Genomic DNA, 22,085 nt, shown 5'->3' with positions numbered 1-22,085 from the left:
TGTTTTTCTTTCAACGTGACAGAAACATGTATTAATCTTCATCTGTGTCAATTAGCTGGAGTAGCCAATTAGTTTGAAATGTCCATTACATTTATTCCCTTCCTTGTCTGGTGTGAGGAAAGCCGAACTCGACCCCCCCCCAAACCGTCTGTCATTTGTTATGTTGAGTAGTCAATGAAGCAAAATCCAATGTCTCGCACAAAAGCATTTGTCATGGTTTCTACTGTCCGGGCAGACCTGGAGGAGGGGCTTCAAAGTACTCTCAATCTCGGAAGACTAAATTATTCATGCGTCTTAAGATCTTTGGTTGCAGACATGAAGACTTCTACTCGGTCGGGCCCCGGTGGCCGCTCCTACTGCTCATCCTGAAAAGGTTGAATAAGAAAAAACGATGTCAAATAATGTTTTTCACCTCGCCGTGGCATCCCATCCATTGTGGATGCCTATGTGCCGTATCCTCCTCTCTTCCACCCAAATATTCTCATTATCAAAAGAATACAAATGACTGACACAGCATGCAAATGTGCTTATGTTGTGCTTTTTGATGACTATTGACATTGGATAATGCTTGGAAATCTTTGCATGTCCTAAAAGCATTTGCCACTGTCTTTGAAACTGCATTCATATTGATTGCTGCTGGTTCAGGGAATTTGGAGACTGAAGAAGACAGTGGAAAGGAGATGGCTTAGGGTTGCAAAGGGTGCTTGGGGGCAGGGAAGCTACTGGACAAATCATGCCTGCCTGCGTGGCTGCCTGCCTGTGTGGCTGCCTGCCTGTGTGGCTGCCTGCCTGTGTGGCTGCCTGCCTGCGTGGCTGCCTGCCTACGTGGCTGCCTGCCTGCCTTGCTGCCTGCCTGCCTGCCTGCCTGCCTGCCTGCCTGCCCGCCTGCCCGCCCGCCCGCCCTGCCGGGGGTGGGTGGTGTCAATGTGACATGAGCTAATGGATCTCTGCTGCTGGCATCTGGCTAATGTGCATATGCGGCGGAGCAGCTCATTTAAGAGTCAGGGTAGAATCCCCAAGGGAAGTGGGGGCTTTGCAAACTCGCATAGCCTCCTCACACTCAGATGATTAGCTATATTTCTTGACAAGGACATTGTCTCATTGATTCTTGCACCGCAATATTTGTGTGTGTTTGTGGTCAGGCCTCACATGAGTCTCTCCATTCAAATCTGTCGTCTTTTGGCCTGTCGCTAATGATAAATAGTGGCTATAACTAAGGATAACTTCATTTGTTCCACATGTATTTGGATGAAATGGCGACAAAATGGTTTAATAATGTACGAAACGTTTGAAAATGACATTCGTATTTCTTTCTTTTTTTTCCTTCCCCCAAACTAAAACTAGTTGGACAGTCACAGACTATTGTTTGCGGTGTCCTGCTTGGTCATTGCTTTGAAATACTAGGTAACAGTAAATAGCCACGCACTTCCGTTGTTGTTCTTTCTATTCCTCCTTTTCAGTCAAGTCTTTTGCGACACACCTCCTGCGTCTCCTTTCCTACCATAATACTTTTGCTTTTATGCCGGTTAGATCATTTTATTTCGTTGTCTTAACAGCTGGTCCGTGATTCTATTGTCTGACAAGAATCCGGTCGTTGGTGCTTAAAAATGTTGGGGACCGCTGTTGTGGAAACTAAATCTACTGTATACACGATCGATCGATATCCAACTTCCTTAAGCATCTCGTTTATGATGGAGCTCATTCTCCTGGTTTTTTTTGGAGCGATAAGCTAAAGCTCTGGGCTTGTTTTCCAGCGCTCCATGCTTGCAGTGCCGCATGATTAGATGCGCCTCACTGAATGGATACTTTAGCCAGACACAAGGGAATAGTCCTGTTTCTGCTCTGTCTATCTGACACACGACGGATGTGGTGGAGGAGAACGCAAGCTCAGCAGGGCGTGGAAGCGAAAACAAGCACATCTTTTTTTAATTGGCATTTCAGCTCTAAAGTGATCTTTATTCACCATTCACATTATATTTTCTCATGTTTGCAGTCACTTTGGGTTTCCAATGGTGCTTTATTCCATTTCCAATGAACCTGCCATGCACATTATTGGAAAGCATGCAAACCCCACATCCAAATGAAGACTGAAGCAGCCAATCAGACAGTCATTGTCTCTCTCTACCGCTTTGTGACAGTCCCTCGGAAGATTGAGCAGACTGGCAACATTGAGTCCGGTTACACATGCAGCAGGCCATCTATCTGGATGTGACACAGCTCTCTCAGCCTTCATCAATGCACAATATGACCAGACAAGGTCATCTCGGGTCATCTCTGTCACGTCTCGTCCCCAGCCGTGTTACTTTGTACGTATGTGTCTAGGTTGTCGTGGTTTCTGTCTGTCTGTCTGTCTGTCTGTCTGTCTGTCTGTCTGTCTGTCTGTCTGTCTGTCTAGTTGTACTAAGTTCATCTTGTTTTTCCTTTTTAATCACTTCACTGGTTTCTTTTATATCAAACAAATTATTTTAGGCGCATTACCTGACATGTTTTAGCGGTTTCTTCCGCCTTCATCAGCGAAGGCGGAAGACTCTGAGGAAGGCGGAAGAAACCGCCGAAACATGTCAGGTAATGCACCTAAAATAATTTGTTTGATATAAAAGTCAAAGTCAAAGTCAGCTTTATTGTCAATTTCTCCACATGCCAAAGACACACAAAGAAACCGAAATTTCGTTCCCCCCTATCCCACGGTGAGAAGACATGGCCCACAACAGACAAACAAGTAAACAAGTATAACAACAGCGTGCTGAATAAATAATGAATAAATAACACAATCAATCAATAAATAAATAAATAAATAAATAAGAGGCGCAAAAAAGGAGCAAGTGCGCGTACAGAAACCAGTGAAGTGTCTGTCTGTCTGTCTGTCTGTGTCTGTCTGTCTGTCTGTCTGTCTGTCTGTCTGTCTGTGTCTGTCTGTCTGTCTGTCTGTGTCTGTCTGTCTGTGTCTGTCTGTCTGTACTCGCCCCTCCCTTCCTGTGCCAACTCACAATCAATGTACTAATCACAGTCACCTGCCTCTCTCTCTCTCGCTCTCTCGTTACGTGTCGCGTATTTAAGTCCTGTCTGCGTGTCACTCCACTCCCGGTCGGATCATTGTGTTGTTGTTGTCTTGATGTCTTTTTGGTTCCTGTTGTTGTTGTCGTCGTCGTCGTTATGTCTTGCTGTCTCCATGCCCTGTTGTTTTCTTGTCTCACGTCTCGGTCAGTCAGTTCAGTTATTGTTTTGTCAAGTCATGTCAGTTTGCCGGTTCTGTTCATTCGTTCCCTTCAATAAACCGAGCTGGTCCAAGCTGCATTCGGTCGCCCTGCTCCATCCGCTCCATGACAATCTCGGCCATCCCAACCCTTTTTCATCCATCGGATTCCTTTCTTAAAACCAATTCACTTTCTTGCACCAAATACTACTCGCAATGTAGACGTATATAGCTTTAAGCACAACCTACATTTCCTGTCAGCACCTAGCAGTCCACCCAGGGTTTAGCTTCTAAACAAAACTTTAAAAAAATGACTCTTTATGTTTTACTTTGTAAAACCGAAAGTTCCGGAAGTGGCACAAAATGACGAATTGGCGTTACTTTGTAAACCAGACAGTACCGGAAGTAAGCGGCAATTTGGTATTGACGACAACTTGTCAGTGATGGAAATAAAGAAGGGATGCGAAGAAAAGCAAGGGGGGAGGCGGAAAGGAATGGGATGGGATGGGATGAGCGGATCGCGACAGTAGAATGTGGCAGGCTGGACAAAATCGTGTCCATTCAAAGACGTTTTTGGGTTTCCTTGACAAGGGAATGAACGCCTTCTAATTAGCCCTGCGCGGCTCTCATCATTGCTGCTGCATCGGCGGGCTTCAAGGTAAACGCCATGCCTTCATGCATGTAGAGATAGATAGATAGATAGATAGATAGATAGATAGATAGATAGATAGATAGATAGATAGATAGATAGATAGATAGATAGATAGATAGATAGATAGATAGATAGATAGATAGATAGATAGATAGATAGATAGATAGATAGATAGATAGATAGATTTACTTCTTCCTATTTGCCACATTTTGCACCGTCTGCAAGCTTGCAGGCTTTGTTTTTGCATTTCCACGAGGATGTGCTGAGCTTGACGCAGCAGCGTCAGAGCTCGGGCAGAAGCCCATCATCCATCCGTGTTTTCCCCGCAAGACGCGTTTTATCGACCAATGCGTGTTGCCGAACGTTGCTTCAAACTTAAATGAACGGTTATTGCACGCAGGCAGGCAGGCAGGCAGAGACAATGCAGACCAGTTGATTGCAACGTTTTCAAACGATTGATGAAGCGAGCGTGATTGTTTATAGGTGCTGGCTATTGTGTCATCATCACTGCTGGAGAAATTATGATGAAGCACCGTTATTAATGCCGAAGCACATTTGGGAACCAATTATCTTCCGCACAACCTGCTTTCTGACCACTTTTGTATTGTTATCGTGTTCGTTTACTGAGCATTCGATCGAAAAGCTTACATCCCGGAAAATGGCATTTGGGGGGGGTTGGATCCTTTGACTGTGTGATCAAGTGCTTCTTGAATTAACTGACCAATCACGTTTTATTTTTATTTTTTTAAAGCCTGGTTGCTTCCAATAAAGAAATCACCTAAATGGAACCTGACTTTCATTTGTTCTGTTTGTAGGCATAAACAGGTCTCACAGACTTGACTTGGACCGCACCTAATCTCTTTGTGAAGTGGATGGAGACCATGGAGCTTTTCTTCAGCCTACTGCTCCTCAGCTCACTTCCACTTCAGGCTTTGGGCAAGTTGATGCAATCGCACGCATAAATACGACATTTGTTTCTTTCTCTGTGGGCATCTCTTGCCTCTTATTCATCTTGCTGATTCCCAGAACGGCCTCATCATTTTTTCTTTTTTTTTTTTTTTGCAGGTGGAGACGTGTGTGTCTCTGGTCACGATAGCGGGCCAGTCTTTGAAGAACAGCCAAGCAGTCTAATCTACCCCGAAGGCCTGAGTGAAGGCAAGGTAGTTCTCAGCTGTCAGGCCAGGGCAAGTCCAGCTGCTTCCTACAGGTAATATCTGGCGGGAGCTTTCAAAGTGTTCTCGTACGCCATCTTTCTCTCAATTTCTCTCTGACACGCAGGTGGTTGGTGAACGGTAGCGAGGTTGCGCTGGGTTTGGACCTCCGTTATACCATGGTCGCCGGCAACTTGGCCATCGGCAGACCCGAGTCGGCTCGAGACACGGGTTCTTATCAGTGTCTGGCCATCAACCGCTGTGGCACTATCATCAGCAGAGCAGCCAACCTCAAATTTGGCTGTAAGTCAATCAATGACAGGACCAAATCTTTGTCATGTAGTCATTGATCTTTTTTGGGGGGGTGATTCCTTCTTTTAGACCTCCACGACTTTCCTCCTGACAGCAGGAGTCCTCAGACGGCTTATGAAGGCATGGGATCATTCCTGGCTTGTCAGCCGCCTCCACATTACCCAGGTGACGTCATGGTTGAGACTTTTAGCCATTAAGGACGGTCGAGTGGTCCCGACCGACACCGTCGCCTCCTTGTTTTTTGCAGCTCTGTCCTACCGGTGGCTCCTCAATGAGTTTCCAAACTTCATCAAGAAAGATGGCGGCCGCTGGTTTGTATCCCAGGTAACGGGTAACCTCTACCTTGCCAAAGCGGAGATCAATGACACGGGCAACTACTTCTGCTTCACGACCATCAACATGGAGATCAGTACCAAAAGTACCTTCAGCAAAGCCAACCAACTCACCGTGCTACCTGAAGGTAAGACGCGAGAATGACGATGATAAAAAATGAAAGTCATGCGCCGCTTTGACTGCAGCCAATCCAAAGAAGTGGGCTCCAATCATCAAAGTGCGCTTCCCGGCCGAGACCTACGCCCTTGCCGGACAAGCCGCTCACTTGGAGTGCTTCGCCTATGGAAAGTAAGTTTCAAAGTGGGGCCTGCCTGGCTTTTTGCTGACAGCACATTCAGGGTCCCCGGTTTTCTGTCACGTGACCACATTGGTGAGAAAATGCTCGTCCTTTCACCGTTCCTCTTTTCTTTCTGTATGTAGTCCAGTCCCAAATTTGAGATGGAAAAAGGTGGATGGACTCATGCCGTCCAAGGCGGGCTCTAGCGTGGAGGGTCCCACCCTGATCCTACCGGATCTGTCCTTTGACGACGAGGGCGTCTACGAGTGCGAAGCCCGCAATTCCGAGGGAGTCGATGTGTATCAGGGCCGCATCAGCGTGCAAGGTTTTTCCTCAGCATTTTTTTTTTTCATTTGCAGTCAATCGCTGTGGTTTGACACATGGCCTCCTCTTTTTGTGTGCGTGTGTGTGTGTGTGTGTGTGTGTGTGTGTGTGTGTGCGTGTGTGTGTGTGTGTGTGTGTGTGTGTGTGTATATGTGTGCTTCAGCTCAGCCAGACTGGTTGCAGGTGATGAGTGACTCTGAAGTGGAAATAAGTTCTGAGCTTCACTGGAGTTGCGTGGCTGCCGGGAAACCACGACCTTCCATTCGCTGGCTCCGCAACGGACAGCCACTCTCTACGCAGGTGCAAAAAAAAAATCATACCATTATGTTCTGTGTTTTGTCTGCTTAGGCTTAGACACGGCGCTCGGAACAAAAGAACGGTGTCCCGTCAAGCAAGACAAAAATGAATCCGGAATCATTTATAATTAGTCTTGTAAGAAAAAATAAAAATCACTTTCTAACCTTCTTTCTAACTCTCCAGGACAGAGTAGAAGTCAATGGCGCTCGTCTGAAGATCAGCAACCTGGCTCTGGAGGATTCTGGGATGTACCAGTGTGTTGCTGAGAACAAGCATGGAACAATCTACTCTACCGCTGAGCTAAGAGTCCAAGGTAAGACTCAAAGTTGGAAGACTCTTTTGTTCAGCTAAAGCGCTGCACCATTTGTCCGTCCGCAGTTCAGGCTCCAGACTTCCGATCGAACCCAGTGCGAAAACTGATCCCTGCAGCCAGAGGGGGACGAGTGAGCATTGAATGTCGCCCACGAGCCGCCCCCAAGCCCAGCCTCTTCTGGAGTCGTGGGACCGAGTTGCTCACCAACAGTAGCAGGTATACGGAGAAGGGGAAGAAAAACAAATTCAGGCCATTTCTTCATGATGGGTGGATGGGTGGGTGGGTGGATGGATGGATGGATGACAGATGGATGGACCCTTTGCTTGACAACAAAAGTGTGGACAATGAGTCGAATGCACATTCAATCAAATCGATGCAGCCGATTCTTTCATTGTGTCACATGTCATGGTACCGTGTTGTGATTTCTTCTGATTGTCTTTGAACAGGGTGACAGTGACTCCCGACGGAGTCTTGTGGATCACCAACATAAGCAGAGCAGATGAAGGCAAATACACTTGCTTTGCTGAAAATTATCTGGGCAAAGCTAACAGCACGGGACACTTGTCTGTCAGAGGTAGCATTTGCACACACCCAAATTAGTCTCCAATATCGGTCAAGTCCAATATTGATTGAACCCCCCCCCAGATGCGACCAAGATCACCTTGGCTCCGTCCAACGCCGACATCAATCAAGGTGAGAACGTGACCCTGCAGTGTCACGCCTCTCATGATCCCACCATGGACCTGACCTTCACTTGGGCCCTCAACGGGGCTCTGCTGGACCTGGAGGACTCCACGGGGCCGTACCGTCGAGTAGAGGGGGTGAGCGAGAGAGAGAGAGAGAGAGAGAGACGATGCAAAATTCATCCATTCAATGAGAAAAATAATGGAGAACATTTTGAGTCATCACTTGTTGAACTGAACATTGTCCAACAATTAACAGTTATTCTTGCAATTTGGGAGTATCCAGCTTTCGGATACGTGGTCGGCTTTTACTTTGGCGAGCCGCCGCCAAACTGGCTTTCAAAAAGATGGAAAATACGTAGCTTGTTGTGTGATATCATTGTTTAATAAACAGTAAAGTAAACGGCAAGATGATGTTCTTGATGTTGCTGTCCCCATGTAGAAAGAAACCATCGGAGACCTTTTCCTCATCAACGCTCAGCTGAGTCAGGCGGGCGCTTACACGTGTAGCGCTCAAACTGTGGTGGACAGCGCCTCCGCTACAGCCAAACTGGTGGTACGAGGTAAAATGCAACCTGCCTTCTCCTGTGGCGTCCAAAAATGACCATCGTTCATTGGCAACATTTCTTTTGGCCAAACCGTCACAATGAATGAAAATGGGACTTTACAGTACTTTGGCTGGCATGTACTACGTATGTGTCTTATGTTTGTTTTAGGGCCCCCGGGACCACCCGGCGGTTTACTGGTGAGAAATGTGGCCGAGACGTCGGCGGAGTTGAGGTGGAGTCGCGGCTACGACAACCACAGTCCCATCGGCAATTACGTCATCGTGGGCCGATCTTCTCTGTCGCCCACGTGGAAGCGCTTGCGCACCGGTGTGGAAAACAAACGACGTTGACCATTGACTTGACGTTTGGCTGGCTGCATCTATCCATGGCTCCATCAGCAAACTCCTTTCATTTTCAAACCAGAGCCAGTCAACATTGAGGGCAACGCCGAGTCGGCCTATGTGATTGGGCTGGTGCCCTGGATGGATTACCAATTTCAGGTCATCGCTAGCAACATCCTGGGCAGCGGCGAGCCCAGCGCGCCCTCGCATACCATCCGCACGCAGCAGTTAGGTGAGCTGACATCAATCAATGACCCGAGCGAAATGGTGGCAAAATGCTATGTGCTTTGCAGCTCCGTCGGTGGCACCCAGTGGACTCGGGGGTGGAGGAGGAGATCGCCATGAACTTATCATCACGTGGACAGTAAGTGGAGGCCAGGCCAGGCCAGCAGGCCAGGCCGCCAGGCCAGGCCACACCAGGCCACGCCACGCCACGCCACGCCACGCCACGCCACGCCACACCACACCACACCACACCACACCACACCACACCACACCACACCACACCACACCACACCACACCACACCACACCACACCACGCCATGGGTGGGACTGGCTTTGCTGACCGACCCTGGGTCTTCTTCCGCTTAATTTTCCAGCCCATGGCCAGAGAATACCAGAACGGCGACAGCTTTGGCTACCTCCTGGCTTTCAGGAAGAAAGACACGTCATCACAGTGGACGCAAGCGCGCGTACCTTTTGTGGAGTCGTCGCGCTATGTGTTCTACAACGCCACTCTGGCGCCATACAGCCCCTTTGAGGTGAAAATCAAAGCCTTTAACCGCAGGGGCGAAGGGCCCTTCAGCCAAATTGCTGTCGTCCACTCTGCTGAGGAAGGTTGGTTCATTTGGATGGATTTGAACTTTTCACACAAATGGTGTCATTTTAAACAAGGCTTTGCTGCTGACAACAATCCTTAGCTTTTGTTTGTGATTGATATTCAAATGAAAACACATAGGTAAATGATGTTCTAAGTAAAGACCAACAGGGGGCGTCCTAATGCGCTCTCACCTGTTGATCTGTACAACTAACTCCATGAACGTGCGGCTCTGTTTTCATATGGAAAAGGAAGGCTTTGTACACGACAACATTTTCGTCTTCTAACATAACTACGTATATTTCTATCTATGAATCCGTGGTTCACAGAGCCAACAGTTGGACCGCTAAGCATAAATGTCAGTGCACTGACAGCTTTTGAGATCCAAGTGTCATGGGAGCCCGTCCTGCAAGCCAACACCAACGGGATCCTCAGAGGATATGAGGTGACCTCATGCTTGCTTGACTGCCTTTTCTTGAATATGGATTCTTTTCCTGACCCTCACCTGATCAATGTACATATACTCTCCCATTTCCTCTTTGTACTAATGGAGACGAAAAACGTTGTGACAATGTCTGTTTAGATCCGCTACTGGCGCCAGCACGAACGGGAAGCGGCAGCGGACCGAGTGCGCACGGCAGGACTCGAAAGCGCAGCCAGGGTGTCCGGCCTACGTCCCAGCACTCGCTATCACGTTGCCGTTCTGGCGTATAACAGCGCGGGCACCGGGCCACCCTCGCCGCGATCCACCGTCACCACCAGGAAACCACGTAGGTAGAGGGGAGGGACAACAATGGACAGTCAAAGGTGCAAAAATGGCCTCATTGCTCAAATGATGCCATTGGTAAGGGAAATGCTCCAATCCATCAGGCGGGGCGGGGCGAGGCGAGGCGGGGACCTTTTCACCTCAAAAAGTTAGTCCCTTCTTCCTTCAGCTCCGAACCGGGCCCCAGCAAATGTATCGTGGCGGACGGACGCTTCGTGGGTAATTGTGCGATGGGACCACGTGAAGGCCATGCACAATGAGTCGGCGGTACTCGGCTACAAAGTGAGTCTTGTTTGCAGACTTTTTGGACGTTGTGTCTGGCCATAGTTCATACTGTCAACAAGGCCAAGTGTAGCCTTTGTACTACCTGCTTGCCAATCCTGAAAAGGGAAAGAAAAAAAGCCACAATGATCTGATGGCAGCACAAATGTCCCTCTTGTACTTTGAGCTTTGGAGCGCATAGAGTACTGTATACTTTGTGCATGACACTATTGTTTGATTGGATCATAACAATAAATCTGTCTGTTTGGAGAACAAAAAAAAAAAAAAAAACCATAGCTAATTATTAATTCCTATTTTATTATTAACCCTCCTTCAGATTGATCTTTTGTTTTGGGGAGTCATAAAAAGCATGTATCAAAGTTCATCCTAATAAAAGGAATAGGGCTTCGTCAGCTAAAGTGACATTTTCATTGAGTAAATGCTTGTCAAATATTTGAATGGAAGGAAAATCATTTTCAAATTGCCATCAAAGCAACGTTGAATAAGCTTTTGCGCAAAGCGACTTTCTTTGGCACACTTGCCGTCAAATGAATAGCAATCTTAGTCGATACATCACTTGCAGCAAGTTGAGCTCGATGCTAACCAAACGTGTGTGACTCTTACAGGTTCTGTACAAGCATGAGGGGCAAAGCGTTTTGAAGGTCCTGGACGCGGCCAAGACGTCAGTCAACCTGCCCCTGCCCAAAGACAAGAACGGATACGTCGTACTGGAACTTCGATCCTGGGGTGAAGGTGGCGACGGACCTGCGCACGAGATTATCGTCTCGCGGGACTCAGGTGAATCCTTTTCTCGTCACGACTTTGCACATTTCGGATTGAGAACATTTGCGTAGCCACATCTGGATTCGATTTCGATACCGCAGCCGCGCGTTTGATCTGGAAGTGAAGCGAGCGCACAGCGGCATCCATTTGGTGCTGGATTGCGGAGGTGCTCATCGATTTTGACTGGGCTCTGCCAATGTGCTCTTTTGTTCGAACGAGGGACTATCAAAGTGAGCTCAATGCGCTGAGTAGGAGCAGTGGTGTGATATTCAGTCGTGTCTTTTTCAGGAACCGGCATGATGGTACAGAACAAGGCGAGCGTCTCCGGTCATTCGCTCCACCTGCCGGTTGCCGTGTTTCTTCTCAGCGTTGTGTCAGGCCCAGCTCTTTCATTGATGAACTTCAAGTGAACGCTTCTGATGTCTCCGTTTCATTCGGCTGGGATTGGAACGGGTAAAAAAACAAACAAACAAACAAACAAACGAAAAAATTGTGTTCAAGTAGTAGGAGGGTGAATGTGTAGTCATGCATTGGTATCACGCACGTCTCAAAGCAGCGGGAGAGTTTTCACCTTCCGACACATTGGGGTGTCAGCATGTCTTCGAAAAGGTTTAGCGTTTGGGGACCAGCACAGCATTCCAAAGTCATGAGTTGTGTCATTGTAAATGTCAACATTGTTGAAAATGAGTTGCAACGCCACAGAATTGTGGATCACCACCCCAGCTTGGCTTCACAGGATCTTTTCTTAAGAGTCCAATTGTTTATGACGACAGAGCCACTTTGCTTTCGTGTCCGTCTTGTTTTTTTCCTTGAGGTAACAGAAGAATGAGGGTCATCTTGCCGTATCAATTGGGCAAGGCAATTTTAATGAAATCATTTTGGGAAGCCTCTTAAAGCTGCCCGCATCAAAGTCACCATCCGCCCGCCGCCATGTGTAATTATTCATGTATGTCACTAGTCAGATGAAAAAAGTATCAAGAATGATCGATTGATTGACTGGTTTGTTTGTTTTGGGGTGGATGGAGCCGTCCAAGACAATACGTAGAATTTTTCCTTAATGGTCCCTATTGTTTGATGATCATTTTAAAAACGCTATGGTCATGCCTTTTCTTTTACTGCATCTGCTTTTATGATATCTACAGCGATGACGGCCCGTGTTAACAATGTCATTTATCCTCCCTCATTGTAATCCTGTCAGCTTCTATCAGCTCTTATGTAAGACTTTGTCACATTTATTACACTAGACGGGAAAAGTCAAGTGCATTGACTATTTGGAACTTTGTCTGATAATCCAACTAAAATTCATCTTTGATACACGATAGCGGACCACGGCAGATTTGCCCATTTTTTAAAAAGATCTTTTTAATCTTTCAAACATGACGGTGTGGTACGGCAAATGTGTCGGGGCACACGTCGTTTCAAAATGTGTTCTTGTACTGATAATGATGATGTCATCCATCCGTTGAGGGTCACAGGCAGCTGACAAAGTGAGCTGGACATTTGAAGGTCTTCATTTGGCCCAACACACACACACACACACACACACACAGACATGCTGACTGGCTCAAACATTGATGTTGCAAATGCGTGCGTGCGTGCGTGCTTCAAGACATCATTTCCCAATGCCTTCCTTTAGTATGGTAGTATTTCCATTTACTGGTAGCTAGGTTTGACAAGCAAGCAACCAAGCCGTAGAAAAAGATGAAATTGCAATAATGTTGCCTTTCAGCTTTTTTCAAAGAGATGATGAAAAATGGGAAGGCGGCTTGAAATTGTTTCAATATGATGAAATAAACATGCGGTGATTGTATGACGACTCTACTCGTGTGCCTTTTATGAGTCCTTCTTCATCTTAAATGATATCCCTTGAAATGGGAGCCGCCGCCATCAATCATTTGGATTTCCTGGACGCAAATACCATGACTGATTAAGCCTTTGTCTGACCTTGAGGCGCGCCAGCTGGCTGGCTGGCTGGCTGGCTGGGCCGATCCATATTTGTTGGAAAAGACGCCCACTGGGCTTTATCATTTGCACTTTGACACCATCCATTTAGTAGCAAGGTATAAATTTGAGCCAAGCTGCCAAACTCGGTAGTAGGTTCTTCAGATCCTCTCTAGAAGGTAAGGAAGAGTTGGTGGTATCTCAACTTGAACGTGTAAATATGTTCTTCAAGGACTGTCAAGTCCATTTTCTCCAGCTTCAATCTTTTTTGTTTACGTCTCCTTCCCTTTCATTTGTCATTGCAGTTGTCTGGCGGATTGGCTGAGCAAACGACGACACCATGGCAAAGCTCCTTCCAGGTAAATGCGTTCATTTCTTTTGGATCGAATTCAAAAGTCATGCTATTATGCAAAGAAATGGGCACCATTTTGTTTGTAAGTGTATCATGAGAAGATACTTTTCACATACGAATCCATCCTGCTTGCTTTTCTTTCCGCAGCTCTGGGTCTTCTCCTAGTTGTGCACATAGGTAAGGAAGCAAGCAATTTGCAGCAATGAATATTTCTTTCGCCTTGTCAATGTAACTTCCAAAGATAGTTTTGTCCTTGGCTAAAGCTGAAATGCTCCGTCAACGATAACCGCTAAGGTTTTCATTTGCATTTATTTCAATGAAAAGATCAACTCTCGATTGGCTTCTGCCTTCCTTTCCTCAGCTACTTCCAGTAAGCTGGTGTGTCACATGACCAACTGGGCTCAGTATAGGCCCGGCCAAGGCAAGTTCACCCCAGACAACGTCGACCCTTTCCTGTGCACACACGTCATCTACGCACTGGCCACTATCAACAACGTCAACCAAATCGTTCCCATCGAGTGGAACGACGATCAGCAGTACGCCACCCTCAACAACCTCAAGAACATGTGAGCGAGCGACACCTTTTTACGCTCTGTTGTCCGTCTCCTCATGTCGAGCATCCGCTTGGCTCCTTTGAATCCCTGAAGACAATCAATCAATCAATCAATCAATCAATCAATCAATCAATCACGTTGCTCTCCTCTCTTAGCAATCCGACTTTGAAGACCCTGCTGTCGGTCGGAGGCACGGTCAACGGCATGAGCCCGTAAGTGGAAGGAAGGCGCGATCCAAAAAGGTTCCCGTCGCGGGCTCACGCTTTTCTCCGGCAGATTCATCGGCACGGTCGCCAGGCCAGAGAGTCGCGCCGCCTTCATCCGGTCTGCCATCAGCTACCTGCGAAAGCATAACTTTGATGGGCTCAATTTGGCTTGGGAATATCCGGCACACAACGGCAGCCCTCTGCAGGACAAGCAGAGGTTCACTTTGCTGGTCAAGGTTTGAAGAGCCCTTTTTTCTCTTATCTCGTGCAAAAACAACGGGCGCCCGCCTGCAGCCAAACCATCGATGCACTTAGTAACTGATTTGCTCTGCTCTGCTCTGCTCTGCCGTGCTGTGTAGGAGTTGGTTGCGGCTTTCGAGAATGACGCCAGGGATTCCAAGAAGACTCAGCTTCTGCTGTCAGCCAATGTGGCTTCCATCCGCGCCACCGTTGACAGAGCTTACGAGGTCAACCTGATTGCACCGTAAGTTGGAGGCAGCACGCACGCTCCTCTTATTTGACGACGACCGGGTAACGAACGCTTCAAAGCCACAAAGGTAGTAGTCGTTCCAGGCAGTCGTAGCAATAATAAGAGAAACCCACAGACATCTGGACTTCATCAACCTGATGACCTACGATTTCCACGGACACTGGGAGGCAGCGACGGGACACAACAGCCCTCTGTACCCAAGTTCTGGCGACTCGGGCTCCCACATTCATCACAATGTTGTAAGTAACAAACAAACGCAAGTGGGCGTGCATGGCCTTTATTCTTGCGACCCTCATTGGAAAAATCCTTTGTCCAGAACTCCTCCGTGTCCCATTGGCTGGACTCGGGAGCACCGTCCGAGAAGCTGCTTCTGGGCTTGCCTTCGTACGGAAGAACCTACCGCCTTCGCACCGCCGCTACCGGCCTGGGAGCGCCGACAAACGGACCGGCTGAAGGCGGACCGTACACTCGCACTGCTGGTTTCTGGGCTTTCTATGAGGTGAAAATATGTCGGGGGGGTTTTGGAAAGCAAAAGATTTCACACGTCATTCGGAGCTGTTTGTAATAAAGGATCAAGTTGTGGGACGATGTATGCAACAAGGAGCGAGCTGATGGTTGGATTCGTCTTTGTCAGGTGTGCGACTTCCTCTCCGCTGCTTCACCCGAATGGATCGATGAACAGAGTGTTCCGTACGCCACCTCCGGCGGTTCTTGGGTTGGCTATGATGACCAGCGCAGCTTTTCATCAAAGGTAATTGTGAGGAAGCTGGAAACATCTTGGTGTCATCTTGACGCCAATCCTATTTTAGGTGGAGTGGATGACATCCAGGAACCTGGGAGGCGCTCACGTGTGGACTCTGGACATGGACGACTTTTCCGGGGCCTTCTGTTCGTCCGGCTCGTATCCGCTGATCAACCACCTCAGGCTGTCCATGGGTGAATTTTGAGACATTTTCCACTCACAGAGAACGAGTTGTCGTTTACGTACGTGTGCGTGACTTTACAGGCTTCCCCCCTAAGCCTAGCACCACCCCGGCGCCAACCACCACCAGGGACCCCATCCTGAGTTTCTGTCACGGCCGCCCTGACGGACTGTACGAAAACCCGGCTGATGCCGGCACCTATTTCCAGTGCTTCCGAGGAAACACCTACCTCCACCGCTGCCAGCCTGGTCTCATTTACTGGGACTCCTGCAAGTGCTGCAACTGGCCTTGAAACACAATGCTTCCAATGGAGTCCTTGGGAGAAAGTTTGCAATATGAAGTAAACACAAAGTTATACATCGACTTGTCGTTGACTCCATTCATTCGTTCGTTCGTGCGTGCGTGCGTTCGTTCGTTCGTTCGTTCCTTCCTTCCTTCCTTCCTTCCTCCCTTCCTCCCTTCCTTCCTTCCTTCCTTCCTTCCTTCCTTCCTTCCTTCCTTCCTTCCTTCCTTCCTTCCTTCCTTCCTTCCTTCCTTCCTTCCTTCCTTCCTTCCTTCCTTCCTTCCTCCCTTCCTCCCTTCCTTCCTCTTCATCACCCAAGCACTTATGAGGCTCGCCGACTTTTGCGCAGTAAGCGGGCTCCAAACGCGCAACTCCCTGGCTCGCTCTCTCATTTTTAACTCAGCGGTTCTAAGGGTGTAATAACGTATCATTTCAAACTTCATTTCTGGTCGGTCCAAGATGTTGCTATGTGCAAAGAGGGAAATTCCCAAAGAAATATGTTGAAAACGTCATTAGAAAACTTTTTACCGCTACGATCAAATTGGCCATGTACCGCATGGAGTGCAACCCGCTTGCATTCATGCACACACCAAAACGGTGCGAAAGAAAAACATGTGAACTGGCGTGCCTGCCTACGGTAAACAAGAATGCTCAATTCAAATAGAACCAAGCGCATTCTTGCCAAGGTTCCTTGTTTCGACTTGACACTGACGCAACAGATATTGATTTTCAAACTTTAATATCGAATATCACAAACTACCCACTCAACTATAGGGCATTGGCGCCCTCTGCGGGAAACCTGTTGTACTGCAACCCAACTTATTGCCATGTCTTTTGAGATAGATAGATAGATAGACAGACAGACAGACAGACAGACAGACAGACAGACAGACAGACAGACAGACAGACAGACAGACAGACAGACAGACAGACAGACAGACAGACAGATAGACAGATAGACAGATAGATAGATAGATAGATAGATAGATAGATAGATAGATAGATAGATAGATAGATAGATAGATAGATAGATAGATTGGAGTGCTCTCAGGTCCCCGCCCCTGAAGGCAGCACTTTTTGGAAAATTTGGAAGGTATGTCTCTCATGAGTAGAAAATAAAAAGTGGTTTGAAGAGACCGTTTTAATAACAGGCTGGCTTGCACACCTCGACTGATTGGGTCATCGTTGCCCATTCTTCTTGCAGAGTTGTCAGTCTAATTCGATTGTTGTTGCCACTTGCATATTTATGCAATAGCTGCTGCGTCAGATATTTTGATTTGAAGCGCTCTATTTTCCGCTTAGATGTCAAATACACTACAATAATAAAGTTGACGATTCAAGAACTCTCTTTATCCTGAGACGCACACGACTCCGTGACGAACGGAGTCAGCTGGCATGTGGGTCCTCTCGGCTCATCTCGCGAGGTTCGACAACCGAAGGAAAAAAAATCTCGAATTTTTTGTTTGGATACCGATTTGTTGGAGAACTGGGACGTTCGAAAACCGAGGCTCCACTGTACAACATTGATGATCCCTTTTCCCATACAACATTTGTTATCTCTTGTTATCGCGTTGATAACATTTTACATAACATTAACATAGGCATTTTGGTTTTACTTTGAACACTGACTGCACACAGGAACATTGAACAATGACCCTTCAAGTGCAAACGCTTAGGCCGCCGAGGGGGGGGGGGGGGGGGGGTGGCGCTCGTCCGGAAGCTGTCACATAACACGTGTCCCCAGTGAGTGGGAAGCTACAGCTATATCGTTGAGTTGTGTACCACCCATCTTCTAACGTGTGTCTAACACAATGGCCTCCCTCCCTCCCTCCCTCCCTCCCTCACACATGCTCACCATTCCTTCCCAAGGAATCCCTGGTCTGCGTCAATGACCGAAGACCTCGCTCGATGTTGCCGCCTGCTCTACGACCTTTCCCTTCTTTCCTTCCTTATTCTCTCTTGGCAGCACCACACGACACACCTTGGCCCGCTTGCAGGGGTGTTAGCGGACGGGCCCGCTCGTTGAAGTCACGTTGTCGCTTCTCCTCGGACGGTCTCTGTTTGGTTCCGAAATGCGTCGCGTTTGGCCGTCGGAGGAGTAGGGCCGGCAGCTGGGTGCTGTGGCAGACAAATACCGTTTTCCAACGAGCTGTGACTGGACTGAATGTACTGCGGCAGACAAATACCATTTTCCAACGAGCTGTGACTGGACTGAATGTACTGCTGAAGTTCTTAAGAGGAAAGCGCAATCTTATAAATAGACTATAACATAGTCATTCAATTCAAGTGGTACGTTAAAAATGCTGAAGCAGCAATATTAGTGAAAGGAAAAAATGAAGTCACTGGCAATCCATCTAATCAGTGCAATAAAATGAACGGTGAGGCTAATGGATTACAGACCCTAGTTGTTTTTCTGTCACCAACGTTACATAACAACACATGATGCTCACTGACCCTCAACGTATATTATCTGAGGTGCAGAGTTAAAGAGTTGTATATCTGGTCAATAATTGTCAAGGTGTTTTTCAAACTTGCATCTTCTTATCAAATGTGCGTCTTAATATTAATGACGTTTACAACCTGTGCTCCACTTCCCTTGTGTGTATAAAAGACCGGCTTGGCTGCTGCTCTTTGGGTCTCTTATCCGGTCCCACGGTGAGTGAGTTTAGCAAGCAAAACAATCTCTGTTGTTCTTTTCCCTGGATTCTGGTGAATAACAAACAGCCTTTCGATTCTTTTACAGTAACCCGGTGGTCAACTCGTGCTGAATAAAACAGCAAATCAAGATGACCAGGCTTACCATACTTGCAGGTATCCCGATGATCAGATCTGCGTAAAGTGCCGCATCTTCTCTTTATGTTCAATATTGTAACTGTGTCTGTATGTTCATAGGCTTGTGTCTGGTGCTATGCCAGCTGGGTAAGCACGTTGCTTTTTTTTGTCTTCTCTGCTGCGAAATCCTTCCCATTCAACTCTGTGTGTGTTTGTTTAATTCCACGTAGGATGTGCCACCAAAATGGTGTGTTACTTCACAAACTGGTCGCAGTATAGACCCGGTCAGGGGAAATACATGCCGCAAGATGTGGACCCCTACCTGTGTACCACCCTTATCTATGCCTTCTCCATCATCAACTCCAACAATGAACTGGTTACGTACGAGTGGAACGATGACGTTCTGTACAAGTCTTTCAACAACCTGAAGACCAAGTAAGTGCCGTGTTGAAACTGCAAAGTCACTCAAAGCCTCTTCCCGTGCATCGTTGGTGAATATGTACGCTTGTGAGGACTCACTCACTACCTTGCTATCTGCAGGAACCCTCATCTTAAGACTCTCTTGGCCGTCGGCGGATGGAACTTTGGTTCACGACAGTGAGTAGTAACGTTTGAACCTTGACTGATAAGTTGCGGGCTGGGCTGCCCATATCGTAGTACCAATGGCAAACGGTGTCATGCGTTGTGAGTCATTTCTTGACTAAAGTCGTATTTACGGAGTACAAATCATTGACCAATCTCAAGTTCAAGATACGATTGTAGACGTTGTGAGTCATTTTTGGCCAAAAGTAGTGTTTTGTGCAAATCATTGACGAATGTTGTCATCTCAATTTCAAAATCTCAAGGTAGGATTGTAGACGTTGCGAGTCGTCATTTTTTGCCAAAGGTCGTATTTAGTACAAATCATTGACGGATGTTGTCATGTGCCAGCTCTGTGGCCGAGTGGTAGAGTGTCCGCCCTGAGACTGGAAGGTTGTGGCTTCAAACCCCGGGCGGCCGGGTCATACCAAAGACTACAAAAAATGCTTGGCACTCAGCATAACGGGTTGGAATTGGGGCGTTAGACCACCAAATGATCCCCGGGCACATCACCGCTGCTGCTCACTGCTCCCTTCGGGGATGGGTTAAATGCAGAAACAAATTTGACCGCACCCAGTGGTGTGTGTGACAGTCATTGGTAAATAAATGTCAATTTCGAGATACGTAGTATGCGCGGCCGAAATGTTTGACACATCTCTCAAATCAACGTTGACGTCTCTTCAGGTTTTCCATCATGGTGTCCACAGCAGCCAACCGTCAGAAATTCATTCAATCTTCAATCAAGTTCCTGAGGACTCACGGTTTCGACGGTCTGGATTTGGACTGGGAATATCCCGGAGCTCGCGGGAGCCCCCCAGAGGACAAGCAGAGGTTCACTTTGCTCTGCAGGGTATGGGCATTGCATTGGCCACACCTCTTCCTTCACTTGTTGATCATACGGATCCAGTCGCTTCGACGTCATATCGTACGTAATCTAGAGTACATAACGTCTGGGCGTTGGTTCCTTCTTTCAGGAACTTGTTCAAGCCTACGCTGCAGAGGCCAAGAGCACGGGTAACGCTCAGCTCATGGTGACTGCTGCGGTGTCTGCCGGAAAGGGGACTATTGATGCAGGATATGAGATTGCTGAGATTGCCAAGTAAGTGCATTGGCGTTCCGCTCGCAAAACTCCATTCGACGCGAGCCTCGTTCTGTTTGACAAAGGGAATTGGACTTCATCAATGTGATGACGTACGACTTCCACGGAACTTGGGAGCAGTTCACCGGTCACAACAGCCCTCTGTTCCGTGGCTCAAAGGACTTTGGAGATCTCATCTACTTTAACACCGTAAGCCACAGCAAATTGACCAGTGGCGCTAGTACACTCTTCAAAACGCTCCATCCATTAGGACTACGCCATGAAGTATTGGCGAGACAACGGCACCCCTGTGGAGAAACTGAGGATGGGTTTTGCCGCCTACGGTCGTACTTTCCGTCTGACGTCGGCAGACACTGGAGTCGGAGCCCCGGCGAGCGGACCTGCGTCAGCTGGTCCGTTCACACGTGAAGCTGGATTCTGGGCCTACTACGAGGTACCGTAAACAACATGCGACATTTACAAAAGTGCCAGTTGAATTGAATACAACAGCAGCGTATAAGCTCACTTTCTTGTTTGTCTGTGGTTCAGATTTGTGGCTTTATCAAGGACACTACCATTCAATGGATCGAAGACCAGAAGGTTCCCTACGCCACTAAGAACAACGAGTGGGTGGGATTTGACACCAGGGAAAGCTACGAGACCAAAGTAGGTTGCCATCTGCCGGAAAACGTTTGACCTACCTACCTACCTGCCTGCCCGCCTGCCTGCCTGCCTGCCCATCGGACCTAATTTCTATCTCCGTCCGTCCCACTAGGTGCGTTACCTGCAGGAGCAGAAGTATGGCGGTGCTTTCGTGTGGGCCTTGGACTTGGATGACTTTGCTGGACGATTCTGCGGAGCCGGCAACCATCCTCTTCTGTCTCATCTACGAAAACTTCTCAATATTGGTAAATGGAAACGCTGACGCTGCCAGGATCAAGTCAATCCAAAATGTGTCACTTCAATCACTAACTTATCTCTTGCTGTACCATTCAGAGTTGCCCCCACTCCCTCCTACCACCACCCCCAAACCTGGTGCTAGCACCGCTTCTCCATCCACGACCGCCGCAGCCACCACCACCACCACGACCCATGCCCCTGGGTCCGGCTTCTGTAACGGCAAACCCGATGGCCTGTACCCCCACCCTGACGACAGACACAGCTTCTACATGTGCGCAGGCGGCATCACCCATGTGAGGACTTGTGGAGCTGGATCTGTCTACGATCATGGCTGCAAGTGCTGTGTCTGGCCATGAGCAATGACTAATGTATAGAACAACTGATACAAACACCTATTAAACAGACTTATCCCGCATCTCTTGTCTATCAACATTTCAACGTGAATATTGTTTTTAGTATGACCAATCTAGATGACTTTATCACCTTGAGATGTTCCGGTGAAATATGGCAGATCGACTGCAAACCCCAATCCAAAAGAAAGACAACACATTGAAGGGCTACAATTAAATTCCATGGTAGCAAAACACACACACACACACACACACACACACACACACATATATATATATATATGTGTATACACCCATTGGTTTAAAGTGGTAGATAGATGGACTTCATTAATACTTGAATAAATCAATCTAAGACTGACTGCAGGAGTCAAACTTGGACGTCAACAATACAGTTCTAGACAGCAAACCCCACCCATCCTGAAACTACATTCTTTCATTTTGCACAAAATGAACTGGTGTTTTAATGATTCAAGTACACATTTCATAACAACACTTGCATGCGTTCCCCATCAATACATTAATGATGGCGTTAGTGTTTTCGAGATTCGTTTTATTTTTGGCAGTTTTGTTTCTCCGTAGTCGAACGCAACAAAAGCTACGTGTAT

General features: G+C 47.6%; 3 protein-coding genes across 3 annotated transcripts; all 3 read left to right on the top strand.

Moving 5' to 3' along the window:
* The first annotated feature begins 3,519 nt into the window (after positions 1-3,519).
* cntn2 (contactin 2) lies at positions 3,520-12,862 on the top strand. The gene is made up of 23 exons (XM_049733042.2): positions 3,520-3,851; positions 4,661-4,781; positions 4,911-5,052; positions 5,124-5,299; positions 5,378-5,473; positions 5,556-5,768; positions 5,827-5,929; positions 6,062-6,243; positions 6,406-6,542; positions 6,723-6,852; positions 6,918-7,068; positions 7,299-7,426; positions 7,498-7,673; positions 7,978-8,098; positions 8,252-8,410; positions 8,507-8,656; positions 8,718-8,788; positions 9,025-9,262; positions 9,572-9,687; positions 9,826-10,012; positions 10,178-10,290; positions 10,896-11,067; positions 11,341-12,862. Exons 2-23 carry the CDS (start codon positions 4,718-4,720, stop codon positions 11,460-11,462), a joined length of 3,147 nt encoding a protein of 1,048 aa, XP_049588999.1. The 5' UTR covers positions 3,520-3,851; positions 4,661-4,717; the 3' UTR covers positions 11,463-12,862.
* Positions 12,863-13,096: 234 nt separating this feature from the next.
* On the top strand, positions 13,097-15,881 carry chia.1 (chitinase, acidic.1). The gene is made up of 12 exons (XM_049733063.1): positions 13,097-13,172; positions 13,299-13,352; positions 13,493-13,522; positions 13,707-13,911; positions 14,055-14,111; positions 14,176-14,341; positions 14,465-14,589; positions 14,711-14,834; positions 14,912-15,094; positions 15,230-15,346; positions 15,405-15,531; positions 15,602-15,881. The coding sequence occupies exons 2-12, from the start codon at positions 13,334-13,336 to the stop codon at positions 15,808-15,810; spliced, it is 1,362 nt and encodes a 453-aa protein (XP_049589020.1). The 5' UTR covers positions 13,097-13,172; positions 13,299-13,333; the 3' UTR covers positions 15,811-15,881.
* A 2,515-nt stretch (positions 15,882-18,396) lies between these two features.
* LOC125977433 (acidic mammalian chitinase) lies at positions 18,397-21,545 on the top strand. Its single transcript, XM_049733890.2, has 12 exons — positions 18,397-18,456; positions 18,545-18,612; positions 18,694-18,720; positions 18,804-19,008; positions 19,114-19,170; positions 19,837-20,002; positions 20,127-20,251; positions 20,317-20,440; positions 20,502-20,684; positions 20,780-20,896; positions 21,006-21,138; positions 21,227-21,545. Exons 2-12 carry the CDS (start codon positions 18,588-18,590, stop codon positions 21,484-21,486), a joined length of 1,422 nt encoding a protein of 473 aa, XP_049589847.1. The 5' UTR covers positions 18,397-18,456; positions 18,545-18,587; the 3' UTR covers positions 21,487-21,545.
* The last annotated feature ends 540 nt before the right edge of the window (positions 21,546-22,085 follow it).

This window comes from Syngnathus scovelli, chromosome 11, assembly GCF_024217435.2.
Source record: "Syngnathus scovelli strain Florida chromosome 11, RoL_Ssco_1.2, whole genome shotgun sequence".
In the NCBI taxonomy this organism is placed as follows: Eukaryota; Metazoa; Chordata; class Actinopteri; order Syngnathiformes; family Syngnathidae; genus Syngnathus; species Syngnathus scovelli.
Note: the sequence above shows the minus strand (reverse complement) of the source record. Positions and strands in the feature narration are given on the sequence as shown.